This window comes from Pinus tabuliformis, chromosome X (genome assembly GCF_031772625.1).
Source record: "Pinus tabuliformis cultivar Carrire ecotype Pingquan chromosome X, CPIR1, whole genome shotgun sequence".
Lineage (NCBI taxonomy): Eukaryota > Viridiplantae > Streptophyta > Pinopsida > Pinales > Pinaceae > Pinus > Pinus tabuliformis.
The window spans coordinates 1,519,735,438-1,519,761,092 of record NC_142308.1 but is presented as its reverse complement, the minus strand read 5'-3'; the positions used below and the strand labels follow the sequence as shown (position 1 = coordinate 1,519,761,092).

Sequence of the window (25,655 nt, the reverse complement as noted above, 5' to 3'; positions counted from 1 at the left end):
AACAAGTTAGAAGCATCCGGGAAGAAAGGTATATTTGTGGTCTAGAGTGAAACTTCAAAGGCATATAAAATCTATGTGCCTGGACAAAGAGATGTGGAAGTTAGCCATGATGTCACCTTTGATGAAGACATTGCTTTTGGGAAGGCCAAAGATCTCCCCATTCGAAGGAAGGATAATGATGATGCTGCAGAAAAGCATGATGAACCTTCAACAGATGAGCCTATGCCCGATGGATCCCATTGATCCACCTCCTGGTGATCCCTCTACCTCAAGAAAAAGACCTTTGTGGCTCAAAGATACTCTCGAAGATGCTGAAAGACATATTGCTCCAAGAGGGACATTATGTAAATGTAAGAAGCCGAACAGGTATCAAGTGTACTTAGCTGCTACGAGTACTATTGTTCAATCTGAGCCGGGTGTGTTCGAAGAAGGCGTAAAACTCAAAGTTTGGAAGGATGCGATGAATGAGGAATATGAATTTGTCATGAAAAATGATGTTTGGGATGTGGTGCCTAGACTGAAGGACAATTCCGTAGTCACCTCAAAATGGCTATACAAAATTAAACATGGAGCTCATGGGAGTGCTGAAAAATATAAGGCCAGGTTCATTGCTCGAGGCTTCTCTCAAAAGGAAGGAGTGGACTATGATGAGATATTTGCACCGGTTGCCCGATATACCACTATGCGATCAATTATTGCTCTCACTGCCTCTCAAGGCTGGAGCCTACATCAAATGGACATTAAGACTGCTTTCTTGCTACGAAGGACACACGTATGCAAGTTGAAGAAAGCCCTCTATGGGTTGAAGAAATCCCCTAGAGCTTGGTATGAGAGGATTGATAACTATCTTATGAAGCTGGGATTTACAAGGAGCGATGTTGATCCTAACCTATACTTCAAGGTTGAAAAGGAGACACCTCTCATTTTGGTCCTTTTTGTAGATGATCTCTTTCTAACAGGTGCAGACCCTCTCATTTATCAATGCAAGAGGGAGTTGGCTTCTGAATTCAAAATGGACCTAAGTCTGATGCATTATTTCTTAGTGCTCTAGCAACAATGTTCACCTACATGCTGCTCTGTTTCTGAAGCTCCTTCTTTCTGCACTATTGCTGCCACCAACACTGTGCTGCTGCTGCTACGCAATTGCTGCCTATGACATTGCCATTGTCACTACTGCATCTGTAATACAACTCCCTCTCAAATGCTGCATTTGCTATGCTGCTAGCACTGCTACTGCTAACACTACATCCGTACTGCAACTCAATTGCTGAGAGAAGCAATTGAAAAACATCCAAAATTAGTTGAACTTAACTGTGTTTAGCATAATAAAATGAATGTTGGAATATGATTGCTGTTGACCCTCTGAATCTTCTGTGCTGCTGCTGACCTCTGCACTGTGCCAATTGCACTGCTACCAACCTTGCTCTGCGCTGATCAGTCTTTGATCCCAAGCCACTGCATCTGTCCTCCAAACACTCTACTGCTTCATATGACTCTAAGTCTATCTCGCTATTGCTGAATCTTGGGCTCCCGTAGCAAGGAATTGATCCAAGAGGTGGACTCTTCAAGGATCCTGCCCACATGTATTCTTCCCGACTACAGCTCAATATCGCCCCATCTCCCTCATGGAGATGCATGGGCACTCATGGCAAACTCATCCTCGTCAATCTTTGCTGAAGTAGCCTTAGGATCATGTTTCTCATCCTTATCCTTTTTCTTCAAAGGACACTGGGATGCATAGTGGCCCATCTTGCCACAACTGAAACATTTCATCTTTGAAATGTTCTTCTTTCGCTTCGGCTTCTGCTGTCGTTTCGATGTTAGAGCTGCGTTCTCCTCCTCCTCCATCTTTTTGCCACTCCCATTGCTGCCACTGAGGTTGACCTTCATTAGGTCCCTCCTTAACTCCTATTGAAGAGTTGCCCAAATCTCCTCCCATGAAGGTAGTTTTTCCTTGCCCAATATGCTTTGGACGAAGACTTTCCATTCATTTGAGACTCCATGCAGGGCTATCCTCACCATCGCGGTTGGCTGAGGAGTGGACCCCACTGCAGCAAGCTGGTCTTTGGTGTCCAGAAGATGTTGAATATAGAGGTTCACCTCTTCTCCTTTCTACATCAAAGTTCGCTGCAACTTTTGCTCCAAATACATCTTCCACTGTTCGGAAGAGCCTTCATACAGAGAAGACAAGGCTTCCCACATCTCTCGGGTTGTATCCTTGCCCTGCAAGTGTGAGACCACATGATCTTGAACTCCTTCGAGAATGAGCCTCTTTGCCTTCCCCTGCCCAGCTTTGTACTTTTTCTTTTGATCGTTGTCAGCAGGAACAACTACAACATTATTGATGTAGGCCTCGAGATCATATTCCTCCAGAATAGCTAAGATTATGGTCTTCCATATAACATAGTTGGAAGCACCTTCCAACCTGTCTTGATCTCTGAGCCCATGCGATGCCATCTCACCCAACTGTCGAACTAACTCCTCTAGTCATTGCTTAGCACTGCTCAGCTTCTCAGCGAGTGAGAAATTCGAACTTTCTCGCAGAAAGTTCTTTGAGGAGAAAATTCCCCTTCTACGTGTCTTCGTTATTTTCCAGCAGATTTTCGCCCCGACAGAAACTACACCCTTCAAGCATTGTGTTGAGACTCTGCGTCACTTCCTCTGCCTCTGCAAACTCACAAATTGGAAATCGTACCTCTCTGTTGTCTCACTTAGAGAGAGATTTCCCTGGATCTGCGTCCCGACAAAGACTGCGCAATCCCTTCAAGGGGATTCAAATAGCTGCCAAGTGTATCTTTCGACCTCACTGCTCAGCACTGGATCTGCTCTTCTTGTTTCAAAATCAATCCTCTGATACCATGTGAAAATTCTTAGACTCTAGGAACCCCTACTACAACAAATTTGAATCTACTTCACCTACTTGATTTTTAATATACATTAACCAAGTTATTCTTTTGAATACTGAAGCAAATTACTTCTGCAACCTACATTAATTAAATATTTGATCTCATGAAATGGAAAACAGAGCAAAGAACAATATACATAGGACATGTTGACCATTAGAGTGGCACCTGATGATTTTATGAAGACTCCATGCCGAAGATGATACAAAGGACACTTGTACCATTAGATATCGTCAGCCAACAGAGTTTTTTAACTCTACTTCTATCTTCTCATCATCTTTCTTGTACCCAGATTCCACACCCTACGGGGAATTGTAATAAGTGATACTAGTAATGGTGAGTTTTGAGTCTGTAACAAGCCTAGAATGTCAGGATTCGATCAACAAACGAGTACACCTTAGAGTTTTTTTTATCTGGTTAATTATCCCTTTTTTTTTTCAGAGGCAGATAATTTTTTGGGTCTTTTCACGCACGTTTTACCCCAAAGCCGGGGTGACTGTTTGAAGGTTGAGCCCCTGACACATCTTAGTGTCTAGAATCGATGTATATTACCAACTAGATCACACAAAAAATTTCGTGGAATTTGGTTAGGTCTAGGTAGTCATTTTTTAATTTTTTAGATTTCCCGCAGGTCAAAAATTGCAAATAAAATTGTATTTAAATTGAAATAAGTGTAGTATAGAGAAGTTGTATGGGGTATGAGTATTCAAAATTACACCTCTCACCCTCAACTTTCTACAATGACAAACTTTGAGGGGTTAATAATGTGTTTTGGACACTCAAAACCCACTTTTCCTAAGTTTAGTGAGAAATCTAGCAATTAATTAAGCCATAAATTAAATAAATGGAGAAAAATAAACATCCACATGCTAAATGTTGTGGAAATGAGGTGGAAAATTATGGGGGAGTTAAAGTGAAGTCCCAAGGTGATGTGGACTCCTAAAATCAAAGAAAGGACATGTGCTCAATTAACATCGAATTTATGGCATTAAAGGAGAAAGCTGCTTACTTGGAAATTCGAATTTGTGAAGTTAATGCACATTTGGGAGGATTTGAAAGAATATTTGGTGGAGATTTTTGTGGGAAATTGTCCCCACATGGGTTACCACCCATATACACTTGTCATTCTATCATAAAATTCGAATTTGGCACATAAGGGAAGAGGAAAATGATGTCCACTAGCTAGAATTCGATTTTTACACTTGGCATTGGAGCTCCATTCAACAAATTCGAATTTCTCTTTGGGATTGTCTCCTCATGCCACTTGTTTCGATTTTTACACTTGGCATTGGAGTTCCATTCAACAAATTCGAATTTTTCTTTGGGATTGTCACTTCATGCTTTTTGTTTAATCATTTCTATATTGGGATTGGCTCCAATGCCATTTGTTATTGTCATTTTTCATTGGGATTTGCTCCCAACTCTCTATATAATAGAGCCATGGGCTCTCATTTGTATCATGTAATACGAGCTATTGTGCTTGAGGAGGCTCTGCGGGATTGTATTCACTACTTGTAATATAATACAACAATCTTTGGAGTAAAGCGTGATGGTGTTCTTCTCCTTGCATGTGTGGTAAATTCTTGATTTGTTATGCTTCTATTTATTTCCTCATGTTATTATTTCATTCGTGTTTGTTTCAAGTTATGTTAGTATGCAACTATCTCACATTAACATAAGAATTATTTATTTGCTTTAGGAAAAGAAATCTTCTAGTAGATAATAAATGTATCTCTAGGAATTCTTTCCACTGCACTTATTTAATTTCATGTTGATTTAATGATTTGTGGTGAAGTTTTGTAGATGAATCATTATTTGGTCAAGCTTTTCAAGCGTGAGGGGAAATTATCGGAGGAATCAACCCATTCTTGAAAAATATTTAAGGAGAACCCGCATGTTTTGAATTCCAAAGTCTCATCTATATCTTATTTGTGTCTTGCAGGGATTCTTTCAAGTTTCTTATGTTGATTTGTGGTAGCATTGGATGTGCTCTAGCCACGAAATTTGGTGGAGAGCTTAGGGCACATGAGATCTCCAATACTCAGAAAGGGTTTGGGTGGATTCTAAACAGTTTAGGAGATATTAAAATAATTAATATTTTTAATGGAGTCCCTAAGTCTAAATTTAAGGAAATTAAAATATTAATGTGGATTAATATAAAACTGTGTTAGAATGGTCCAAAAGACATGGATTGAGCCAAATCTGATTTTAGTCGTTAATTAGGGACTTAATCTCGGCCGTTGATATGTCAACGAGAAAAGTATGAGAGGAGGTTTGAGGGTCACTTGAAGAGCACACCAGATGATCAGTCATTCTATTCTCTAGAGCGGGGTTTGTTAAGAGAGATAGAATCAGTGATTAGAGTTGCAGCTGAGGGGAAGTGAGTACAGAGAGATAGAGAGGCAGAGATAGTGTTGGGAGATCTGTGCAGGAGTCAGAGAGAGTGACACAGTAGCAGCCAGAGTTGATGCAGGGCCACACAGAGGTAGCCAGGAGCTGCGCAGTGCTTCGGAGAGGCCAGCATTGCTGACGCAGAGGGCCAGAAGGCTGACACAAGGCATCCTGAGGCTGATGCAGACCCATTCAGGGTGACGTAGGGCCAGCACTGGGCAGAGAGAGGCTGACGCAGTCTAGAAAGGCAGACGCTGGGGTTTCTGGGGCAGATTGGAGCTGAGGAGCTGTCAGAGAGTTTATCCGGGGCTTCAATTGTGACATTTGTCTTAGATTGAGAGGTACTACTGCCAAGGGCATTCTTTGTTGGGTAAGCGAGATTTGGCACCCAGATTGTACTCTGAAACTGCTTAATAAGAAAACCCTCAAATACCTGCACTGGTTTTCCCGCATTAGTTTTTTCTAGGGACATTGGTCCAAAAATAACAGTGGCATTTTGTGTGCTTGTATTCCTTTAGTTGATGATCTGTAATATGTTGAGCATGCATTAGTGTTTATTTTCAGTATTTACATTGTAAATAACTTGTTAAGTAACAAAACAAGTAGGTAGGAATAAATCAGTGAAGTGCATGGAGGGTTTCTAACTGGTAGACTTAGAAACTTCAAGATGGTATCAGAGCGTGGTTGCAGATCGCAGGAGAACTGAGGACATTAGCCAAGTGGAGCAATAGCAGCAAAAAACTGTTGTCTCGAGTGACAAAAGCTGTTCCTAGTAGAGTAGCAACAAGGGAAGGGTGATGCAATGCCTGCATCATCAAGGGTGAACTAGGAAGAGGTAGCGCATAGGCGAAGGGAGGCAAAGGGAGACTCACGCAGAGCCACGCAGAAGCTAGGAGGGCTGACGCAATTGGCTGAGGAGGTTGAGTTGCTGGCACTGGGATTGCACAGAGCCTAGGAGCTCTCACCTTTAGGTCACTGGGGTTTAGGAGGTGGTGGGAAAGTTGTAGAGTGGAGCTGGTGAGGTACTGTAATCATAACAGTACCTGACAAGGCAAGGCCAAGGAGGAGGGAGTTGCTACCAAGGGTTTCTAGCCGAGAAATCCGAATCAGTGGTGCGGTTGCATAGACGATCAGAGTAGGGGGCATCTCGACATCAACAGAAGGATTTCCAGGAGGGAAATCGAGACTCAGAGGGAGTCACATCGAGAACTTCCAAGAGGGAAGTAGAAGAGCATCATGGCACTACACAGAGTAAGAGACCAAGACCAACTAGACGGAGTGTCAAACTTTGCAGTCTGGAAGGCCAAAATCTTATCCGTATTTGACAGAAATCGCGTCAAGCACTTCGCCTTGAAGACGATAGCTATCCAGTCGACCCAGTTGAGAACGACATGTACGAGGAGACAATGGCGAGGGCCAAAAGAATCATCCTTGATGGGGTCAAGGACCATGTAGTACCACACATTGCTGAGAAGGAAACAACAAATGAGATGTGGGAGGCCCTAAAGAAATTGTACCAGCATACTTCTGCACAGAGATGGATGTTACTAGAAAATCAGATGAAGAAGGGAGAATCGATTAACACCTTCCTTGGAGGACTGAATGAGATCTGAGATCAGTTGACTTCCATAGAAGCCACACCGGATCAAGAATTGATGGTGAGGACAACCCTGAATGCAGTCTCAGAAGCCTGGGAGGTATTTGTCGAGAGTATACTAGGCAGAGGGACACTTCCACCTTGGGATGAGATGTGGGCGGCTCTTTGCCAAGAAGAGATCAGACGATAGACAAATGCGGTAAGCAGCAGTAAGGGGATCAGAGTAAAAAAGGAAGAGGAGGAAGATGTTGCCCTAGCATTTGAGGGAAAGCAAGAAAATTGGAAGAAGAAGGATCTCTCTAAGATCAAGTGCTTCCACTGTGGGGAGCTGGGTCATTATGTGACCCAGTGTCCAAGGAATAAGAGTAAGGGAGAGTCTTCCGAGATTAACGCAGTGACAACAAGGGCAGAGAAAGAAGTGGAGACAGACGATGATTGTGCCATGAATGCACACACGCCACTTGAGCAGAAGTGGGGAGACATCGAGCTGTAGTCAGGCGGACTACAGGAGATGAGGGGCAGGATCCTTGAGGTACCCAGCCTCTTGGATTAGACCTTGCTATGCAAGCCCCGAAGAGGAGTAGTAGGATTGGCGGATGTGGGTAGAGACGAATGATGATGAAGCGACAGAGAGAGCTACAATGTAGGAGATGTACTACTGCCAAGGGCATTCTCTGTTGGGTAAGCTGGATTTGGCACCCAAATTGTACTCTGAAACTGCTTAATAAGAAAACCCTCAGATAGCTGTATCAGTTTTTCCGCATTGGGTTTTTCCGGGGACATTGGTCCAAATATAACGATGTCATTTTGTATGCTTGTATCTGTTTCCTTTGGTTGATGATTTGTAATATGTTGAGCATGTACTAGTGTTTATTTTCAGTATTTACATTGTAAATAACTTGTTAAGTAATGAAACAAGTAGGTAGGAATAAATCAATAAAGTGCATGGAGGGTTTCTAACTCGTAGACTTATAAACTTCAACTTCTTAAAGCTTTTATTTCTTGTATCAAAATATCAAACTTGGAGAATTTTATTTTTTACGTATTGTACTTCATTTATCAATATCTGGCTATTTCAAAGAGCTAAGTCATGGCTAGTCAAAGAGGAGAGCTTGCTCATACTCTTTGGCCTAGTCTTTTGTAGATTATTTTTGTAAAATACTTTGTTGTCATCTTGGTCTAAAATTTGAGTTATTTTTGTATCTTTTTGAGCAAGATAGTTTCCATGCTTTGATTTGTAGAGTTATTCATCTTGAAAGCATTTATAATATCTTGTGTGAACAATTTAGTGTTTCACTTTTCAGGTTTATTTTGGCTTTCCATTTGAAAGCATTTCACTTCATTTTAAGCAAAATACAATTTCATTTCTTAAAGAGAAAATACTCGGAAGGCATTGGTTGTTTATGTATTTGATGCTTATCTTATGATGGTTAATGCTCATTTCAATTTTTTGCTTATAAATCTTAAAGAGATAATCTATTTAACTCTAACAAATCTCTTAGAAACTCACATCCTTTTTAAGTTAACTTTTCATTAGGGACCACCCCCCTTAGCTAACCTAGGAGATAGCTCAAACAGAGAGAGTTGGGATTAGTGTGACAACCCCTTCTCTGAGTTCCCTGCACCAACCACACCTTGTGGGGTTGAAGGCTTTTCTCACTGACTTGTAGGTAGGTGTAGGTGGCAGGGTCAACATTTTTGGCACTGTTGCCGGGGACAAGTCTTCTTGTACCCGAGAAATTGACTAACTTTTGGGTTTTGCATGTTGGATTTTAGCTAGGAAACCAGATTCGTCCTAAACCCCCTGTGAATCCCGAATCTGGCGAATCCGACACGATTCGGTCCGGATTCGTGTCCAAATCACAGGACACGTCGTGTCCGAGGGTGTGTCGCGATTTTCAGGGGCGTGTCGCGATTTTAGGACACGTGTCCGGTTTCCAGGACTCGCTAAGCTCAGCGCGGGTATGAAAAGGGCGTGTTTGCTCATTAATATTTTCATTTGGTAAGTGATTTGTGCTGTTGCAGCAAGGAGTAGAGCATTTTGGCAGCTTCATAATCAAGTCTAGGCCCTAGTATTGATATGCTATTCATGGTAATGTTAAATTCTTAAAGTAAAAGTGACATTCTCCTTAATCTTCATTTTCATCCTTTTACTTAAATTTTTAACATTACCATGAAATGACTCAGGATGTTTGAGAGTGGTTCCGGCCTCATAGGATTTCATATGGAGAAAGTAGAATTTTAGATTTCATTCAAAATCCAGCAGACTTATCAGTTTTTCAGGATTTTAGGATTGGGGGATTGCAATGTTTCCATTGAATTTTGTCATGTATTAGGGTATGGAACTCGTATTTAATCAAGAGCACCAAACCAAGAGCTTCTGAATATGTCGCTCCCGCTCCTGTTTTCGCTCCCGCTCCCCGCTTTCGCTCCCGCTCCCAAGTAACACTGTTCCTGATGATATGGGTCTGGACACCATTGTTGAGTTGGCATTGGCCAACATGGATCTCAATGATCCAGTGCTAGAGCCTGTTAGATTTGATGACTTAGAGGGGTCAGCCTCCATACCAGCAGATGCAAAGGCGACTATGGATACAGGGGAGGAGGAGGATGTAGAGGAGAGCAGTGGGGACCATGATGATGGGGACAGTGATGCTGATTCTGATGCTGATTGATGCCTTGAGGCTTGTATACCTGTAATTGTTTTATATTTTCTATTTCTATTTGCCATTGGCATTGCACCAACACTACCTATGTAACACATTTTGATTTGATGACTTAATGAGAAAACTACAGTTGTCAGTGTGTTTATCTTACTATCTTGTAGTTGTAAGTTGTCTTTCAGTTATGAATTATGAATCATGATTTAAATTTTTAATAGATTTATCATTTATGTGACCAGTACCACTGACATTTATTTGAATTTTGTATGTACTATGCATGCTAATAGCTATAGATGAAGATCTATGTTTGAAATCAATAAATTTGTATCATTAATTAAAATTTGTGTAAGAAATATGATAATATCTAATTTTTAATATATATATATATTTTTAAATATATATTATATATATATATATTTTAATAAAATAATATATAACGTGTCCTAATGTGTCCTGTTCCGGGGGGTCAGCGTGTCCTGAATCCGACACCAGGAATCCCGAATCCTACATGTCCCGAATCCCCGTGTCAGGTGACTTAGGATTTTAGAGTTAGATTCCTGTTCAAGTGGCGACTCCACTTATTTCATTTTCTGCAAGGATTTATGCTTGAAGCTTGCTTTTTGTAGATTTCTTGCTAATCTTGGACATGAGCCTCTCTTTGGTATCCATTTTCTCTTTCAGGGTCAAGTGAGCATGACATCATGATTGATTTGTTCGCCCCTTGTGATTTGTTTGCCCCTTGTGATTTTACTAACATTTCAGGCTATCCGAATTTCATTCCGGATGAAGTCATTGAGGTTATTGAAGAGTTGCCTAGTTTTCTAGGTAACAATGCCATCAGTACTGAAACTCACCTTAGGAATTTCCACCTTTGTGTGAGCAAATGGTGCCATGTTATTAACCATGAGGATGTTAAAATGAGACTTTTCATCTTTTCATTAGATGGCGATGCTATGGATTGGTTCGTAGACTTACCTGCTAACAATTTTGATTTTCTAGAATCAATCATTGATGCCTTTGAAGAAAAATATGGAGATGAACGAAAGATCAAAACTCAAGCAAATGAGAATGATAAGGATCTCATCAAGGAGTTGACTCGAATGATTAAGGATATGCAGCTCAACCAAACTCAACTCATTAAGGCCATGGAGGAAAATCATGCAAAAGCAATAAAAGCCATGGAAATCAATCATTCTAATCAGAGGACCTCTATTCAAAATAGGTTGCTCGCCATGGAAGAAAAAGAAGTACAATTAATCAACACCATGGAAACAAATCATGCCAAGAAAATAAGTGTTATGAAGGCTAATCAAGTCACTTTTCAGAATAGGTTGGATGAAATGGAAAGATTACAGGTACAAAAATTCCAACTTATGTTAAATGACGAATGGGAAGAGAACAAAGAAACAAATCGTAAGCCTCCCGATCCACTGAAGCAATCTTCATCTCATTATGAGGAGGTAATTTACTCCATTGAAAAATGGCTAATTGATGGAGACTTGGATAGCAAGGAAACTGAGGAGAATCAGGTTTATACTTATGAGATTGATCCATCACCCATGTCAGACCATAATCAGAAGCAAATCAAAGAAGTATTGGATACTTCGAATTTTCCATTAGAGCATCTTCAAAATCGGACAGAAAGGTCTACTTTGATCTCTCCAACATCAACATCACAATCTATTGAGAAGAAAAGAAAAAAGCGGAAAGGATTTTGTAAATCTGATGGCCATGTACAACACAGTGTTGGGATTGATCAAAGTCCTAAGATATTCAAAATTGGATAGGGCACATCAAAAAAACCACCCATGGATCTCATCTACCGGAAAGGAAGCAGGTTCTCAGCGCGAACTTCATTGAAGACATCTGATGCCATGGGACATCTTTTTGTATCATATTTCTAACCTTGTCCCATGTCATTTTTGTTTAATTAGTTTTATTTCATGAATAAATTGTCATTTATGCTCTTAGAATAAATTTCCATTTTTGCATTTCTGTACTTGATTTCATTTGATGATATTTAGAATGGATACTGCTGATATATGTCTTTTGTCAATGGATGCAGATTCCAGGTTCTTGCACACTATAACTTCATATCTAGCATGCATCCCCATATGGAGCCAAATGTTGACCACTAGAGTGGCACCTGATGATTACATGAAGACTTCATGCCGAAGATGATCCAGAGGACACTTGTACCATCAGATATCGTCAGTCAACAAAGTGTTTTAACTCTACTTCTATCTTCTCATCATCTTTCTTGTACCCAGATTCCACACCCTACGGGAAATTGTAATAAGTGATACTAGTAATGATGAGTTTTGAGTATGTAACAGGCCTAGGATGTTGGGACTCGATCAACAAACGAGTACACCTTGGAGTGCTTTTTTTATCTGGTTAATTATCTCTTTTTTTCAGAGGCAGATAATTTTTTGGGTTTTTTCACTCACGTTTTACCTCAAAGCCGGGGTGACGGTTTGAAGGTTGAACCTCTGTCACATCTTAGTGTTTAGAGTTGATGTATATTACCATACTAGATCACACAAAAAATTTCATGGAATTTGGTTAGGTCTAGGTAGTTATTTTTTAATTTTTTAGATTTCCCGCAGGTCAAAAATTGCAAATAAACTTGTATTTAAATTGTAATAAGTGTAGTTTAGAGAATTTGTATGGGGTATGAGTAATTAAATTACACCTCTCACCCTCAACTTTGTACTATGACACACTTTGAGGGGTTAATAATGTGTTTTGGACCCTCAAAACCCACTTTTTCCAAGTTTAGTGAGAAATCTAGCAATTAATTAAGCAAAAAATTAAATAAATGGAGAAAAATAAATATCCACACATGCTAAATGCTGTGGAAATGAGGTGGAAAATTATGGGGGAGTTAAAGTGAAGTCCCAAGGTGATGTGGACTCTGAAAATCAAGGAAAGGACATGTGCTCGAATAAAATCGAATTTCTGGCATTAAAGAAGAAAGCTGTGTACTTGGAAATTCGAACTTGTGAAGTTATGCAAATTTGGGAGGATTTGAGAGAATATTTGGTGGAGATTTTCGTGGGAAATTGTCCTCACATGGGTTACCACCATATACACTTGTCATTCTATCATACAATTCGAATTTGACATATAAGGGAAGAAGAAAATGATGTTCACTTGCCAGAATTCGATTTTTACACTTGGCATTGGAGCTCCATTCAACAAATTCGAATTTTTTTTTGGGATTGTCACCTCATGCCACTTGTTTCATTTTTTACACATGGCATTGGAGCTCCATTCAACAAATTCGAATTTCTCTTTGGGATTGTCACCTCATGCCACTTGTTTAATCACTTCTACATTGGGATTGGCTCCAATGCTATTTGTCATTGTCATTCTTTATTGGGATTTGCTCCCAACTCTCTATATAATAGAGCCATGGGCCCTCATTTGTATCAAGTAATATGAGCTATTGTGCTTGAGGAGACTCTGCGGGATTGTATTCACTACTTGTAATATAATACAACAATCTTTGGGGTAAAGCGTGATGGTGTTCTTTTCCTTGCATGTGTGGTAAATTCTTGACTTGTTGTTATGCTTCTATTTATTTCCTCATGTCATTATTTCTTTCATGCTTGTTTCAAGTTATGTTAGTATGCAACTATCTCATATTAGCATAAGAATTAATTATTTGCTTTAGGAAAAGAAATCTTCTAGTGGATAATAGATGTATCTCTAGGAATTCTTTCCACTTCACTTATTTAATTTCATGTTGATTTAATGATGTGGTGAATTTTTGTAGATGAATCATTATTTGGTCAAGTTTTTCAAGTGTGGGGAAATTCTCGGAGGACTCAACCCATTCTTGAAAAATATTCAAGATGAACCGCATGTTTTGAATTCCAAAGTCTCATCTATATCTTATTTGTGTCTTGCAGGGATTCTTTCAAGTTTCTTAAAGCTTTTATTTCTTGCATCAAAATATCAAACTTGGAAAATTTTATTTTTTACGTATTGTACTTCATTTATAAATATTTGGCTATTTCAAAGAGCTAAGTCATGGCTTGTCAATGATGAGAGCTTGCTCATACTCTTTGGCCTAGCCTCTTGTAGATTATTTTTGTAACACACTTTGTTGTCATCGTGGTATAAAATTTTAGTTATTTTTGTATCTTTTTGAGCAAGATAGTTTCCATGCTTTGATATGTAGACTTATTCATCTTGAAAGCATTTTTAATATCTTGTGCTAACAATTTAGTGTTTCACTTTTTAGGTTTATTTTGGCTTTCCATTTGAAAGCATTTCACTTCATTTTAAGCAAAATACAATTTCATTTCTTAGAGAGCAAATACTTGGAAGCACTGGTTGTTTATGTATTTGATGCTTCTCTTATGATGGTTATTGCTCATATCAATTTTTTGCTTATAAATCTTAAAGAGATAATCTATTTAACTCCAACAAATCTCCTAGAAACTCACATCCTTTTTAAATTAACTTTTCATTAGGGACCACTCCCCTTAGCTAACTTAGGAGATAGCTCAAACGGAGAGAGTCGGGATTAGTGTGACAACCCCTTCTCTGCGTTCCCTGCCACCAACCACACCTTGTGGGGTTGAAGGCTTTTCTCACTGACTTGTAGGTAGGTGTAGGCGGCAGGGCCAACAGGACACACTTATTTTTTGACACAATAGTCCTCAGAAAAGCCTAATGCGGGAAAACCAATGCAACAGTTTTGAGGGTTTATTATTATGTAGGAGAAATATCTGAATACAAATCTAGGATGCTCATCTAGCAATCCTTTACAGAGAAAATACTGGCGGAAAATCTTAGTGAGTTTTATCTCACTTCATGCGGTAGAATTTCGGCTTATCTTGAACAAGACTGGCTAACCCCGGCTCTTTCTGTGCTGGCTCTGTGTCAGCCCTGTGTCACCTTTTTTGCCCTTTGTGTTAGCTCTTTTGGCTGTTCCGACAATTCCCGATAGTTTCGGCTATTCCGACAGCTCTGGATTCTACATGACAGGCGACATTTCTGCGGTAGTTCTCCGGTCTATTGCGTTGCCTTTGCGTCAGCTCTCCCGTCTACTGCGTTGCCTCTGCGTCAGCTCTCCCGACTGTTCCCGACAGTTACCGACGATTTCAGATGTTCCGACAGTTCTGAATTCTGCATGACCGGCACCTTTTCTGCGTCAGTTGTCCCGGTTACTGCGCTGCCTCTCTGCAAGCTCTCTCCGCCTCTCTGTTTTGTATTTTCCGGAAAGTCCTCCTCCCATATTCTCTCTGCCCCTTAGTTGCAAGATCTCCCCAATCGATTTTCTTCCTGAGAACTTCTCCCCTCAGAAAATCGATTTCCTCAATCTCTTTGTGTGTGTTTCCAAATGAACCCAAAGCCTCCATTTTATACTTTTCCTGTTGAGTCCTCAACGGACGAGATTAAGTCTCTAAACAACGGCTAAGATTAAAACATGACTTGATCCACCTTCTAGATCACTCTCACCCATATTTTGATTAATACCCATTAATATGTTAATGTCCCTAAGTTTAGACTTAGGAACTCCATTAGAAATATTAATTATTTTAATAAAATACAATCCGGGTGGAATTTCACCAAACGAGTTTTGGGTTCTTTAGAACTCATGTGCCTTAGCCCCTCCATCAATTTTCAAGGCTAGAGCATTTCCGATGCTACCAAAAACTAACAGGGACCATAGCACTACCGATGGACGCATCGTGTACCGCCGTACTCCCTATGTCTAGGATGCATGGTGTTCAACAACTTGACTGGGGATCAAGTTTGATTGAAGCTCTACCTCTGGACTAACTTTTGTCAGTGGAGAGTGGTAAGGTCTTGTGATTCACTCTCGATTGATTCTTCTTCATTATTCATATCATGTTGGAATTTCTAAGTCTAACTGTTAGAAACCCTTCGTACTTTTTGATTTATTTCTTCCTACTTATTTTGATTAATTAACAAGTTATTTACCATGTAAATACTAAAAATAAATACAAGTACATGCTCAACACATTACAGGTCATCAACTGAAAGAAACAAAACAAGCACACACGTGACACCGTTGTTTTTGGACTAATGTCCCCGGAAAACCCTAATGCGGGAAAACCAGTGCAACTATCTAAGTGTTTTAATTATTAAGCAGTTTCAGAATACAATTTGGGTGCCAAAACCGGCTCACCCAACAGAGAATAATCTCGAGAATAGTACCTCTCTACTCATAAGCAGATAATCCCACTGAAACCTCGGATAAACACTCCGACACCTCCTAGCTCCAATCTGTCCCACAAATACCCCAACGTCTACCTCTAGGGACTGCATCAACCCTTCCTGGTCCAGCGTCAGCCCAATAACCCCTGCATCAACCTCTGGAGGCATTGCGTCAGTCTCTAGAGCCTCTGCGTCACCCACGTTGGCTCTCTAAGGCACTGCGCAGCTCTTGGCTGCCTTTGCATGGGCCCTAGTTGGTTCTGCGTGGCCTCTCGATGGCTCTGCGTCCCTCTCTCCCGACTTCCGCGCTGACTCTCCCAGTATCCTCTCTGCCTCTCTGCTTCTGTATTCACTGCCCCTCAGCTGCAACTTTGATCACTCTTTTGACTTCCTCAGCAAAACCTGCCCCAGAAAATCGAAATCTTGATCAACTTGTTGTGTTCTCCAAGTGACCGTCAAGCCTCCTCTTATACTTTTCTCGTTGACAAATCAACGGCCGAGATTAAGTCCCTAATCAACAACTAAGATTAGATTTGTCTTGATCCATGAATTTTGGACCATTCTAACACAGTTTTATATTAATTCACATTAATATTTTATTTTCCCTAAGTTTAGACTTACAGACTCCATTACAAATATTAATTATTTTAATATTTCCCAAACTGTTTAGAATTTGCTCAAACCATTTCTGGGTATTGGAGATCTCATGTGCCTTAGCCTTTCCACCAATTTTCGTGGCTAGAGCACATTCGATGCTACCCAAAATCAACATATCAATGTTCAACAAAGCAGAGATGAAATGAGATACAGAGATGGTACATGACGACATGATGGCATGATGATCGATGATGATGGATGGATTGGCAGGTGGAATTCTCCCTAGAGGGAATGTTAAAATTGGCAACTAGGGCCAAATTTGATGGAGATGATGATTGCATTAAATTCCTCTTTTCTTGAGGACCAAAATTGATATAAAGATCATTCAATTTGGACAAGCAGAATTGTGTTTTTGAATTTATGGCCACACATGTGCCAATTGTTTATGTCGACCACATCATCATGTAGGCTCATGAAGCCCAATGGACGTGACTCTTCACCCTCACGATTTGTATAAATACAAGTGCCCTCTCACCTGATTTGGCATCATCATCACACACATTTCTTCTCTATCCTTCTCTCATTGGTTCGTACAACTATTGGGCAGATCTCTCTCTCACACGTGTGGCATAAGGATGAATTTTTTGGGCAAATGACAATGCCGAATTTCAAGATGGTTGCAGGAGTTTGACCAGCATTGATCGAGCACTTCGACTCATCCTTTGACTGTGATTTTTGTGGGGAAATTTAGTTTTTGTAGGCCGTATAGTTTGGCACAAGAACTGAGAATTTTTGGGCACTTTGACCACAGGGCTGACTGTAATTGACCCCAATTTTCATCACTATTTTGGGCTGAATTTGACCACCTTATCAGGCCGAGTTTGACTGGGTATGACCAATGTTTTACAACTCGGACTCGGACTCGGACTCGGCCGAGGATCAACTCCGACTCAGACTCCGACTCGGTAATGACTCGGCCGGCTCGATTTCAATGACTCGGTCGTTGTAAAAAATACATTAAATATTTATTTTTTTTATAAAAAAACATAATTTTAAATATTTTAAACATAATTTTAAAGATTTTCATTCAAGTTTCCAAACACACAACATTATAATATACATGGAAGACAACATATGATCAAAGTAGGCTCATGAACCAATCCATTATATCAAAATGGTACGGTGGTACCCAATGGCAATAGTAAATACATAGTCAACTGTAGTCTGTCATACATGATCAAAGACTCAAGAGTCAAAACAAAATACAAATAACCAAGGAGGCTAGTAGCTACTGCCAGAGGAGCCAAGATCATCTCGACCAATCTCTGGATCATCATCATCAGAGTCAGACAAGGGGCCCCATGGCTCCTCCTCATCATCATCGTCTCCAACTGCAACTGTAGAAGTGGTGCCAGTACCACTAGGCTGTGCAGCAGATGCAAGCTGAGATAGAGTACAAATGCGGCTGCGCTTCTGTCGTGGCTGAGCAGAGGAAGGCGAAGCACCTACAACTGGAGTCCTACTAGCTGGCTGTGAGACTGAGGCTGGTGGATCGGGATCTGCATTCAACTGAACAGGCTGCAGTGCATGTTCAACATCAAGTTGATCAATCTCAAGATCCTCATCAGGATCAAACTCTGGTAGACGACTCTCCACTACCCAATCTGATGTTGGGTCAATGTCTTCCAACACAATGGGATCTGAATCAGGTCTTTTGTTCAGCAATTGGTTCCGTCTGAGCCGAAGGTTGTATTGGACAAAAACTAGATCATTCAACCGTTTTTGCTCCAAACGGTTTCTCTTCTTTGTGTGAATCCTCTCAAAGACAGACCAATTGCGCTCACACCCAGATGCACTGCAAGTTTGACTCAAAATACGAATTGCAAACCTTTGCAATTCAGGGCACTGGCCACCAAAGGCCTCCCACCATTGTGCTGCAAAAAACATAGGAGTGTAATGAATTATGAGTTAGATGAAGGCTGAAGCTCAACAAAATTACAAATTATATCTAACTTTCAAATTATAAATGATTTAACAAACTTTAATAAAAAAAGTAAAACCATTAAGAAATTGAAAATTGAAATTTTTGTTTACCTGGCTCATCTGCTTCTCTTGCAATCTTTGCTAGGTTCTTCCCAAAGGTACCTGTTGCATTGCTGAAGGATGTGACCTGCTGATGTATCAGCAGCTGATTAGACTCCGATGGGACCATGCGCTCAATGCAATCAACCAGTCCATCTCTGACCTTCCCCCCTCAAAGCTCCTGACTCCTTAGCTTTATAATGATACCGTGGGTTCAAAAAATACCCAGCTGCATGTATAGGGCGATGGAGTTGATTGTTCCATCTTTCATCAATGATTGCCCAAATGGGCCCATACTTTGCCACTCTATCCTTGTATGCTGTCTTTATTTGCTCCTTTGCTTGATCCATAGCCTCATAAATGAAGCCCATAGCCAACCTTTCCCCATCCACCAACCGCAACACCTTAACTAGTGGCTCAGCAAGCTTCACAATCTCTGCTGCCTTTCTCCAAAAAGTTTCATCATGGACTTTCCTTTTCAATTCTCTGCCTTCTGGTTTGTTAGACCAACTGCTTTGATTCCAATCATCACTGGAAAACATCTTTTGCAAGTTTCTATGTTGGGAAAGCATAGATTGCAATGTCAAAAAATGTGTAGCAAATCTAGTGATGGCAGGCCTAATAATATCCTTGCCTCCAGTGTGTTTCCTCATGAGACTCAAAACCAGTGTATGATTGTAGATAAATTTTGTTATGCTTTTGGCATTATCTACAGTGTTTCTGACCCAATCTAATTTTCCAATATCCTCAAGCATGAGGTCTATGCAATGTGCAGCGCATGGGGTCCAAAAGATGGTCTTGTGTTTTTCCTCTAACAGTCTACCAGCAAGAACATAGTTAGAGGCATTGTCTGTGATGATTTGAACAACATTAGCCACCCCCACATCCTCAATAACCTCATCCAATAGCTGAAACAACAAGTGGCCATCTTTTACCTTATCAGATGCATCAACTGATTTTAAAAACATGGTTCCCTGTGGGCAGAAGACAAGAAAGTTTATGATGGTACGGTTTCTTTGATCAGTCCATCCATCTGACATGATGGTACACCCTGTTCTTGCCCATGATTCCTTGAAATCTTGCAAATACTCATTAATTGATTTAATTTCTTTCTGCAAACGAAACCCCCTTAGCTCTTGCATAGTAGGGCCTTTGAAGCCTTTTCCAGCAGCATGTATGGCCTCAAACATAGGCTCATAATATGGTGAACGAGCAACATTAAAGGGGATATCAGCATCATACCACCATCTAGCTATGTAGTCACAAGCAGTCTCCCTCAATTCTTTCTTCCAATGGTCATCTAAAGTGGGCTGAGCAAGACCTTTACTAATACTAACTTCAGGACCATGTGCATCTGATGGAGAGGAGCCTGAGTGAGTGAAAAAACTTTTGATAGTCCCATCACCCTTCATTCTACCCTTTCCCTTATCTTGAACAGAAGCAAAAGAGGGAGGAACATAACGGAAAGGGTTTGATGCATCAGTTTGAGGGATTGAGGAAGAACCCTCAAACTCATAGTGGGGGTTGGCAGCCATCATTCTTTGTATCTCCCTCTTCCTCCCAATTTTAGCCTGTATCTCTTTTTGCCTAGTCTTTTCTTCTTTAAATTTTTCAAAGCTTTCCAACAAATTCTTTCTAATCTCCCCAATTTGATCAGAGGGACATGGAGTAATATTGCCTTTAATCCCTGCCAAGTGTTGTTTCATCCTATGAATCCCCCCAGGACCTGACTTAATTTTCCTATGGCAAAACTTGCAACACATCTCACTATCAACCATTTCAACATATGCCCAAGCAGGATCTTTTGCTCTAGGTGCCATTTTTTGACTAGGAAAACAATCTGAAAATGAAAAAAAAAAAAAAAAATTGATTCAATGTTCATTTATTTGACTAAAAACACTCTCTAAGCTATCTTGATATGCACCTAAAATTTACTAAGTAAAAACAGATTTATAGAGGTGGAAAAAAATACCTCCAGGCACAAACTGCCTCCTCAAGCTTGCTCCAAGAATCAGCTCCTCAATGCTGCTCCAAATGGCTGCCCAAGAAGCTCCTCACTCCAGCTACAATGCTCCTCCAAGACTCCTCACTGTTGCTCCAAAACAAGCTCAAGAACTGCTCACTAACTCTCAAAGAAGACTCTCACTCAAATGCATAAGACTGCTGTGAGTGAAATGAGAGCATTTGGCTGTCTTAAATAGAGTTTGGGAGGGGGAAATGGACCCCAAAAGCATTTAACAATATTCCATTACCCTTTGGAATCCACAAACCCTACTTAACTTTACCAAATATCAGCAAAAAAATGAATTTTTTTTATAAAAACCGCTGCCCAGCCGTCCTTTCCATGACTCGGCCGAGTCAATACGGACCCGGCTGGGTTGACCGAGTCAGCTATGACTCGGTCAGCCGAGCTGGGTCATGGGCCGGGTCATTGAGCTGGCTATTGAAACGGTCCGAAACGGCCGTTTCGGTTTCAACTCGGCCGTTTCGTAAAACAGTGGGTATGACCAAGCTCCAAAGAGGAAGATTTTTTGCTGCGTTGACCATGCTTGACTTTCTGGTTAGGGCTGAATTTGACTGCAGCTTTGACAACGTTGTTTTGACTTGGATTTGGCAAGTCAACTTTGACCTTTTGTACTTCCGCTCTCTGCTGAACATTTTGATAATAATAGTAAGAAGAATTGATCAAAGTGTTTTCCCCACATTGGGGTTTTTCCTTGGCATGCGCCAAATCTGGTTCCTCTTGTCTTGGCTTGTCGTCTTCATTTTATTTTATGTTCTATCTACAGTTACTGTCAATGTGATTTATGGTTAATGTGATTGCTATTGGAAAACTAAATTGAACTTGTCATTGCGCTGCTAAAGGAACATTGAAGTAATTGCGTTAAGCATAGAACATACCATTGTTAACTAAAATTAACAATGAATCACTGAAATGAGTCCTCCAAGGAAAGCCATCCACTTCTCTTCTTCTTCTTCAACAAATACACTTAGGGTTTCGTCATAAACCCTAATATCAAATGTCTAAGGGATGAAACATTAACCCCAGACTTCAAGATGCTCCAGGACCATGAAACCCTAGAAACTTCAAGAGGGAGAGAGAGAGAGAAGAATAGTAAAAATGAAGAGCCAAGAGAGAGATGTCTAATGCACACTCCTCTATGGTTTGTTGTATTCTTTCCCTGGATGGTTAGTGTATTTACGGATTGGAGTATATTAATCCTAAGAACCTAGTGGTATGGTGGTCATGGATAAAGCTACTGAATAACTTTATCTACACATGCTAGTTTAAAATACAACTTGTTGTTACCTTTGTGTAGTATTTTCGTATTTGCTGATTACAACAACGTTGTGAAGCTAGTTAGTCATTGTTTTAAAGTGTACATGTTCAGGACTTTCATTAATCTCACATTATTTATATGATAAATGTGCAGTACTTGTGTGGTTCAATGTGCATTCGGAAACGACCAAAGTTTCCTCTGGCATGTGAATTGGCATTTAAATACTGTGACGTAGAGGGTAACCATGTTCTTTCTAAAGAGCAGGTAACTCCGTCTCTTTTTCAATATTTGGTGTAATATCTTATCTGTCAAAATTATTATTTCTGGCATTTGTATTATGTATGCTATATGACATCAAGATGGTTGGTTTTCTTTGAAAACTCTGTTCTATGTCACTTTTAGTGGTATTTCTTTAGTTTTCCTAGAAACTGTGCAGAAGCATAAGATTCTTGTTGCTCTTTCTTCAGGTTGAGCGAACATTGAAGCTGGCTTTCCCAAGTATTTCTGAAGACAATGTAAACTTGCACAAACCTTGTTCTCCTGATTTTTAGTATTTTTTATTCTTCAGATAATGTTGAATGCCCAAGTACTTTGATTTTAGTTATCGATTCAAATGTGGAAAAAGTTTGCTTGCTTTCTTTAGGTGAAATCACTTTAGTCTTTTATTGTGATATTATTTCTAGGGAAAGCAAGATGAAATTGTTAGAAATAGTCATCAAGATATTGTGTTTAGAAATAGTCATCAAGATATTGTGTTTAGAAATAAGAGTTGGAGAGATTTAATTTCAGACTGTTAGCTTGCTGTTTAATGAATTGGCAGTTTGAAACAATAGAGTAGAAAGTTTGTTTTTGACTCTGTTTGTAACTTTGTTGTGTAGTTAAGCATAAATCTTCATTATTATTTTACATGATTAGTTGTACAAATGTTAGCAAACTTTAGAATGATTATTTAGGTGGTTGCTTTGTGAAAATTTTATATAGAAGGTCCATACTCTATTCAAATTAAATATACAGTTCTGTTTTGTGCAATTTGTCCATTTTTATCTTTGTTGATTCTTGAATGCTGTGAATCTCAGAAGCTTAACATCATATCAGAGAGATAAGGACAATTCTAAATTTTCATGAAATGTGTAGCTCTTGATCACTGTGAGGTTCTTTTAGGATAATGGATGTGTAGATTAGATTGCTTTCTTGATAGTTATTCTTATATCCGTTTGGTGTATTTATGGTAGATTATTTTGAGTGGCTGAAGCCTGAGAGACACCTGTTGTGCAGCATGGGAACTTGCAGTCAAAATTTTGAGTTTGACATCTTGAGCTACAAATATTTGCAGCTTTCAGATCTGTGAAAGGCATGAATGAATGAAATTGGGTTGAGACAAAGCAGATATAGAGCAATAATGAAAAATGAGCAACTGACATGTGAAAACTTGTGGGTCTGCACATGGCCAAAAGAAAATCTGTTTTGAAAAATAAGTTATCTGAAGTCTCTGCAAGACCCTACTAGATATTGGACAATATACCTGCAAAATAAATGAGTTGCAACAAGGTGAAGAGTTCATCTGTTAACTTTTGTGAAGAAAAAACAGTGTTGTGAAAATCGCGATAAAATGAAAAAATCGCGATTTTTTCCCTCTGCCGATAAAATCGCGATAATTAAACGAAAAAATCGCCAGATTTTTTTTTCTGCCAATTTTTATTGAAAAAATCGCGAAAAACTTAAAAAATCGCCGGGTGTCGCGACAGAATAGTTTTATAACGTTTTTTTGGGTTTTTTCATGCTTTTTCTTTTGAAAGAAACATATAATTTTTGAGTGGGGCAGCTTAATGATCAAGTCTAGGCCCTAGTATGGATATGCTATTCATGGTAATGTTCATTTTCATCCTTTTACTTAAATTTTTAACATTACCATGAAATGACTCAGGATGTTTGAGAGTGGTTCCAGCTTCATTGGATTTCATATGGAGAAAGTAGAATTTTAGATTTCATTTAAAATCCAGCAGAGTTATCAGTTTTTCAGGATTTCAGGATTGGGAGATTGTAATGTTTCCAGGTGAGTCGGTGACACCCCCTGCCCGGGCTACCCCTGCCACCAGTAGAGGACGTGGTCTACCTCCTATAGCTCCTACTTCTAGTTCTTCAGCTTCTAGAGCACATCAGACTCCACTGCCATCTCCACCAGCACAGGGACCAACATCTACATCTAGAGGGAATGGGAAAGCTGTGGCATTTTCTCGCAAGAGGGGCAGAGGAAATCAATAGGATTAGACTTTCATTTTATTGTATATGACATTATGACATGATGAGATACATTATCATATTTTTTGTTGATATTTTGAGGCTGAGTTGGGACTCAGGAGTTAGGACTTACTATTCAGGACATGATTCAATGTTATGTGTGATTTTAGCGCTAGAAATGATATTAAACATCTTATATATTAGTTTTTTTGTGTCAATGTATTTATTTTATGTTGTAGATGGTTTAGATATTAAAAAAATTGAAAATAAATTGAATATTTTTGTACCAAATGATTTTTTCCCGATAATTCCATTTTTTTCCGATTTGTTCCCCGCGCCGATTTAATCCTGATCACGATTTTCACAACATTGAGAAAAAAGGAAAACGGAAGTGTTTTTTGAGTTTGACAACGACACAAATCTTGTTGTCAATCCTGCCAACAAAAATTGTTGTAAACAACAATGGAAGATTGGACTAACGAACATATTTTTAGAAGGTAATTGAAGAGGACTCTTCAGTTTACCTCCAGAAATTGGTGAAAGGGAGGGTTGGTCAGAGAAGTTTTCTTAGGTGTATCAGGTGGCTGTGGATTTTTCTTTCTCACACAAAAAAGAGATGGTAAAACTCGTGGGAGCATAGAGTTCTCATCCAGAGGAGGAACTTGCTCGTATTCACGAGAGTGGTAGTCCTTATCATCTACCGAGTCAACGAAACAAAAAGTTTATTCTTGTCTTATGTTTCTGGTTTAGTTAAAGAATATAGTCAATATACCAACGTTTTTATTTAGAATGATTTGTAGGTGAAATGTTAACATAAATTAGAATGTTGCAGTCACTGCTTTAGGCCAATTTTATTGAAAATACTCATATTCTATTTGAATCATAGATATGATTTTGTTTTGTGTATCTTTCCATTCTTCTCTTTATTACTCCGTACATGTTGTGAATCTCAGAATCGTTGACAAAAAGAAGACAATAGGAACATGACCATTGCTCTGTCTTTAACTGTTTTGATTTCTTATTAGGAGTTCACTTTCATTCTAGGAATGTCTGTGGAAGTGTGCAACATATGTGTGGCATTGTCACTTGGTTCATGTTCATGTTTGAGTTTGGTGGCAATGGAATTCAAAAAAATCAAGCCTTGAGTATGAGAATTAAAATGATATAAGATTAAATATTATACAATAGATATGTGTAGACCATTTAACAATGAAGTGTGTGTGTGTGTATATATATATATAGAGAGAGAGAGAGAGAGAGTAGGGTCAATGAATGGCCTATCTTTAGACAATCAAGGGAGAGTATGCATTCCCACAAGAAGACACATGCATTCCTACATTCCAGTTATGCATGTATGTGCTTTGTTTCTCAAGTATGCGCTCCAGTAGTTGGGGAGGGGCACATACGCATTTTGGAAGCCATGCATGCATTGCAAAAGTCAAGCTAGGACAAAAATTCATTATGGTGAGTACATAGATTAGATCGACAACGCTGAAAGATGTAGAGCAGGTAATCCTTTATTTTTTAAGCTTTGAACTGTTAATATTAAATGAAGCTTCAATGAATTTAATCAACAAGGTTTAGATTTAGGTATATCAATTTTCTTCCATGAAATCTGCTAGAACCTTCTGACAGGCTCTATGATTATTAGAAGTGTAGATTAGATCTATGGCCGATTGAGTAGTAATTTCCTATATAATATATG

At 39.4% G+C, this 25,655-nt stretch overlaps 1 protein-coding gene across 4 annotated transcripts in view; it reads left to right on the top strand.

Annotated features, from left to right (window-relative positions):
• LOC149145831 (lysophospholipid acyltransferase LPEAT2-like) overlaps positions 1–25,655 on the top strand; it is a 412,491-nt gene that overhangs the window by 273,275 nt on the left and 113,561 nt on the right. For all 4 annotated transcript variants that reach the window (XM_089449183.1, XM_089449181.1, XM_089449182.1 and 1 more), the window contains 2 exons: positions 21,866–21,976; positions 22,180–22,227. In XM_089449183.1, the coding sequence (XP_089305309.1) occupies positions 21,866–21,976; positions 22,180–22,227 (159 nt within the window). The remainder of the gene's footprint in view (positions 1–21,865; positions 21,977–22,179; positions 22,228–25,655) is intronic.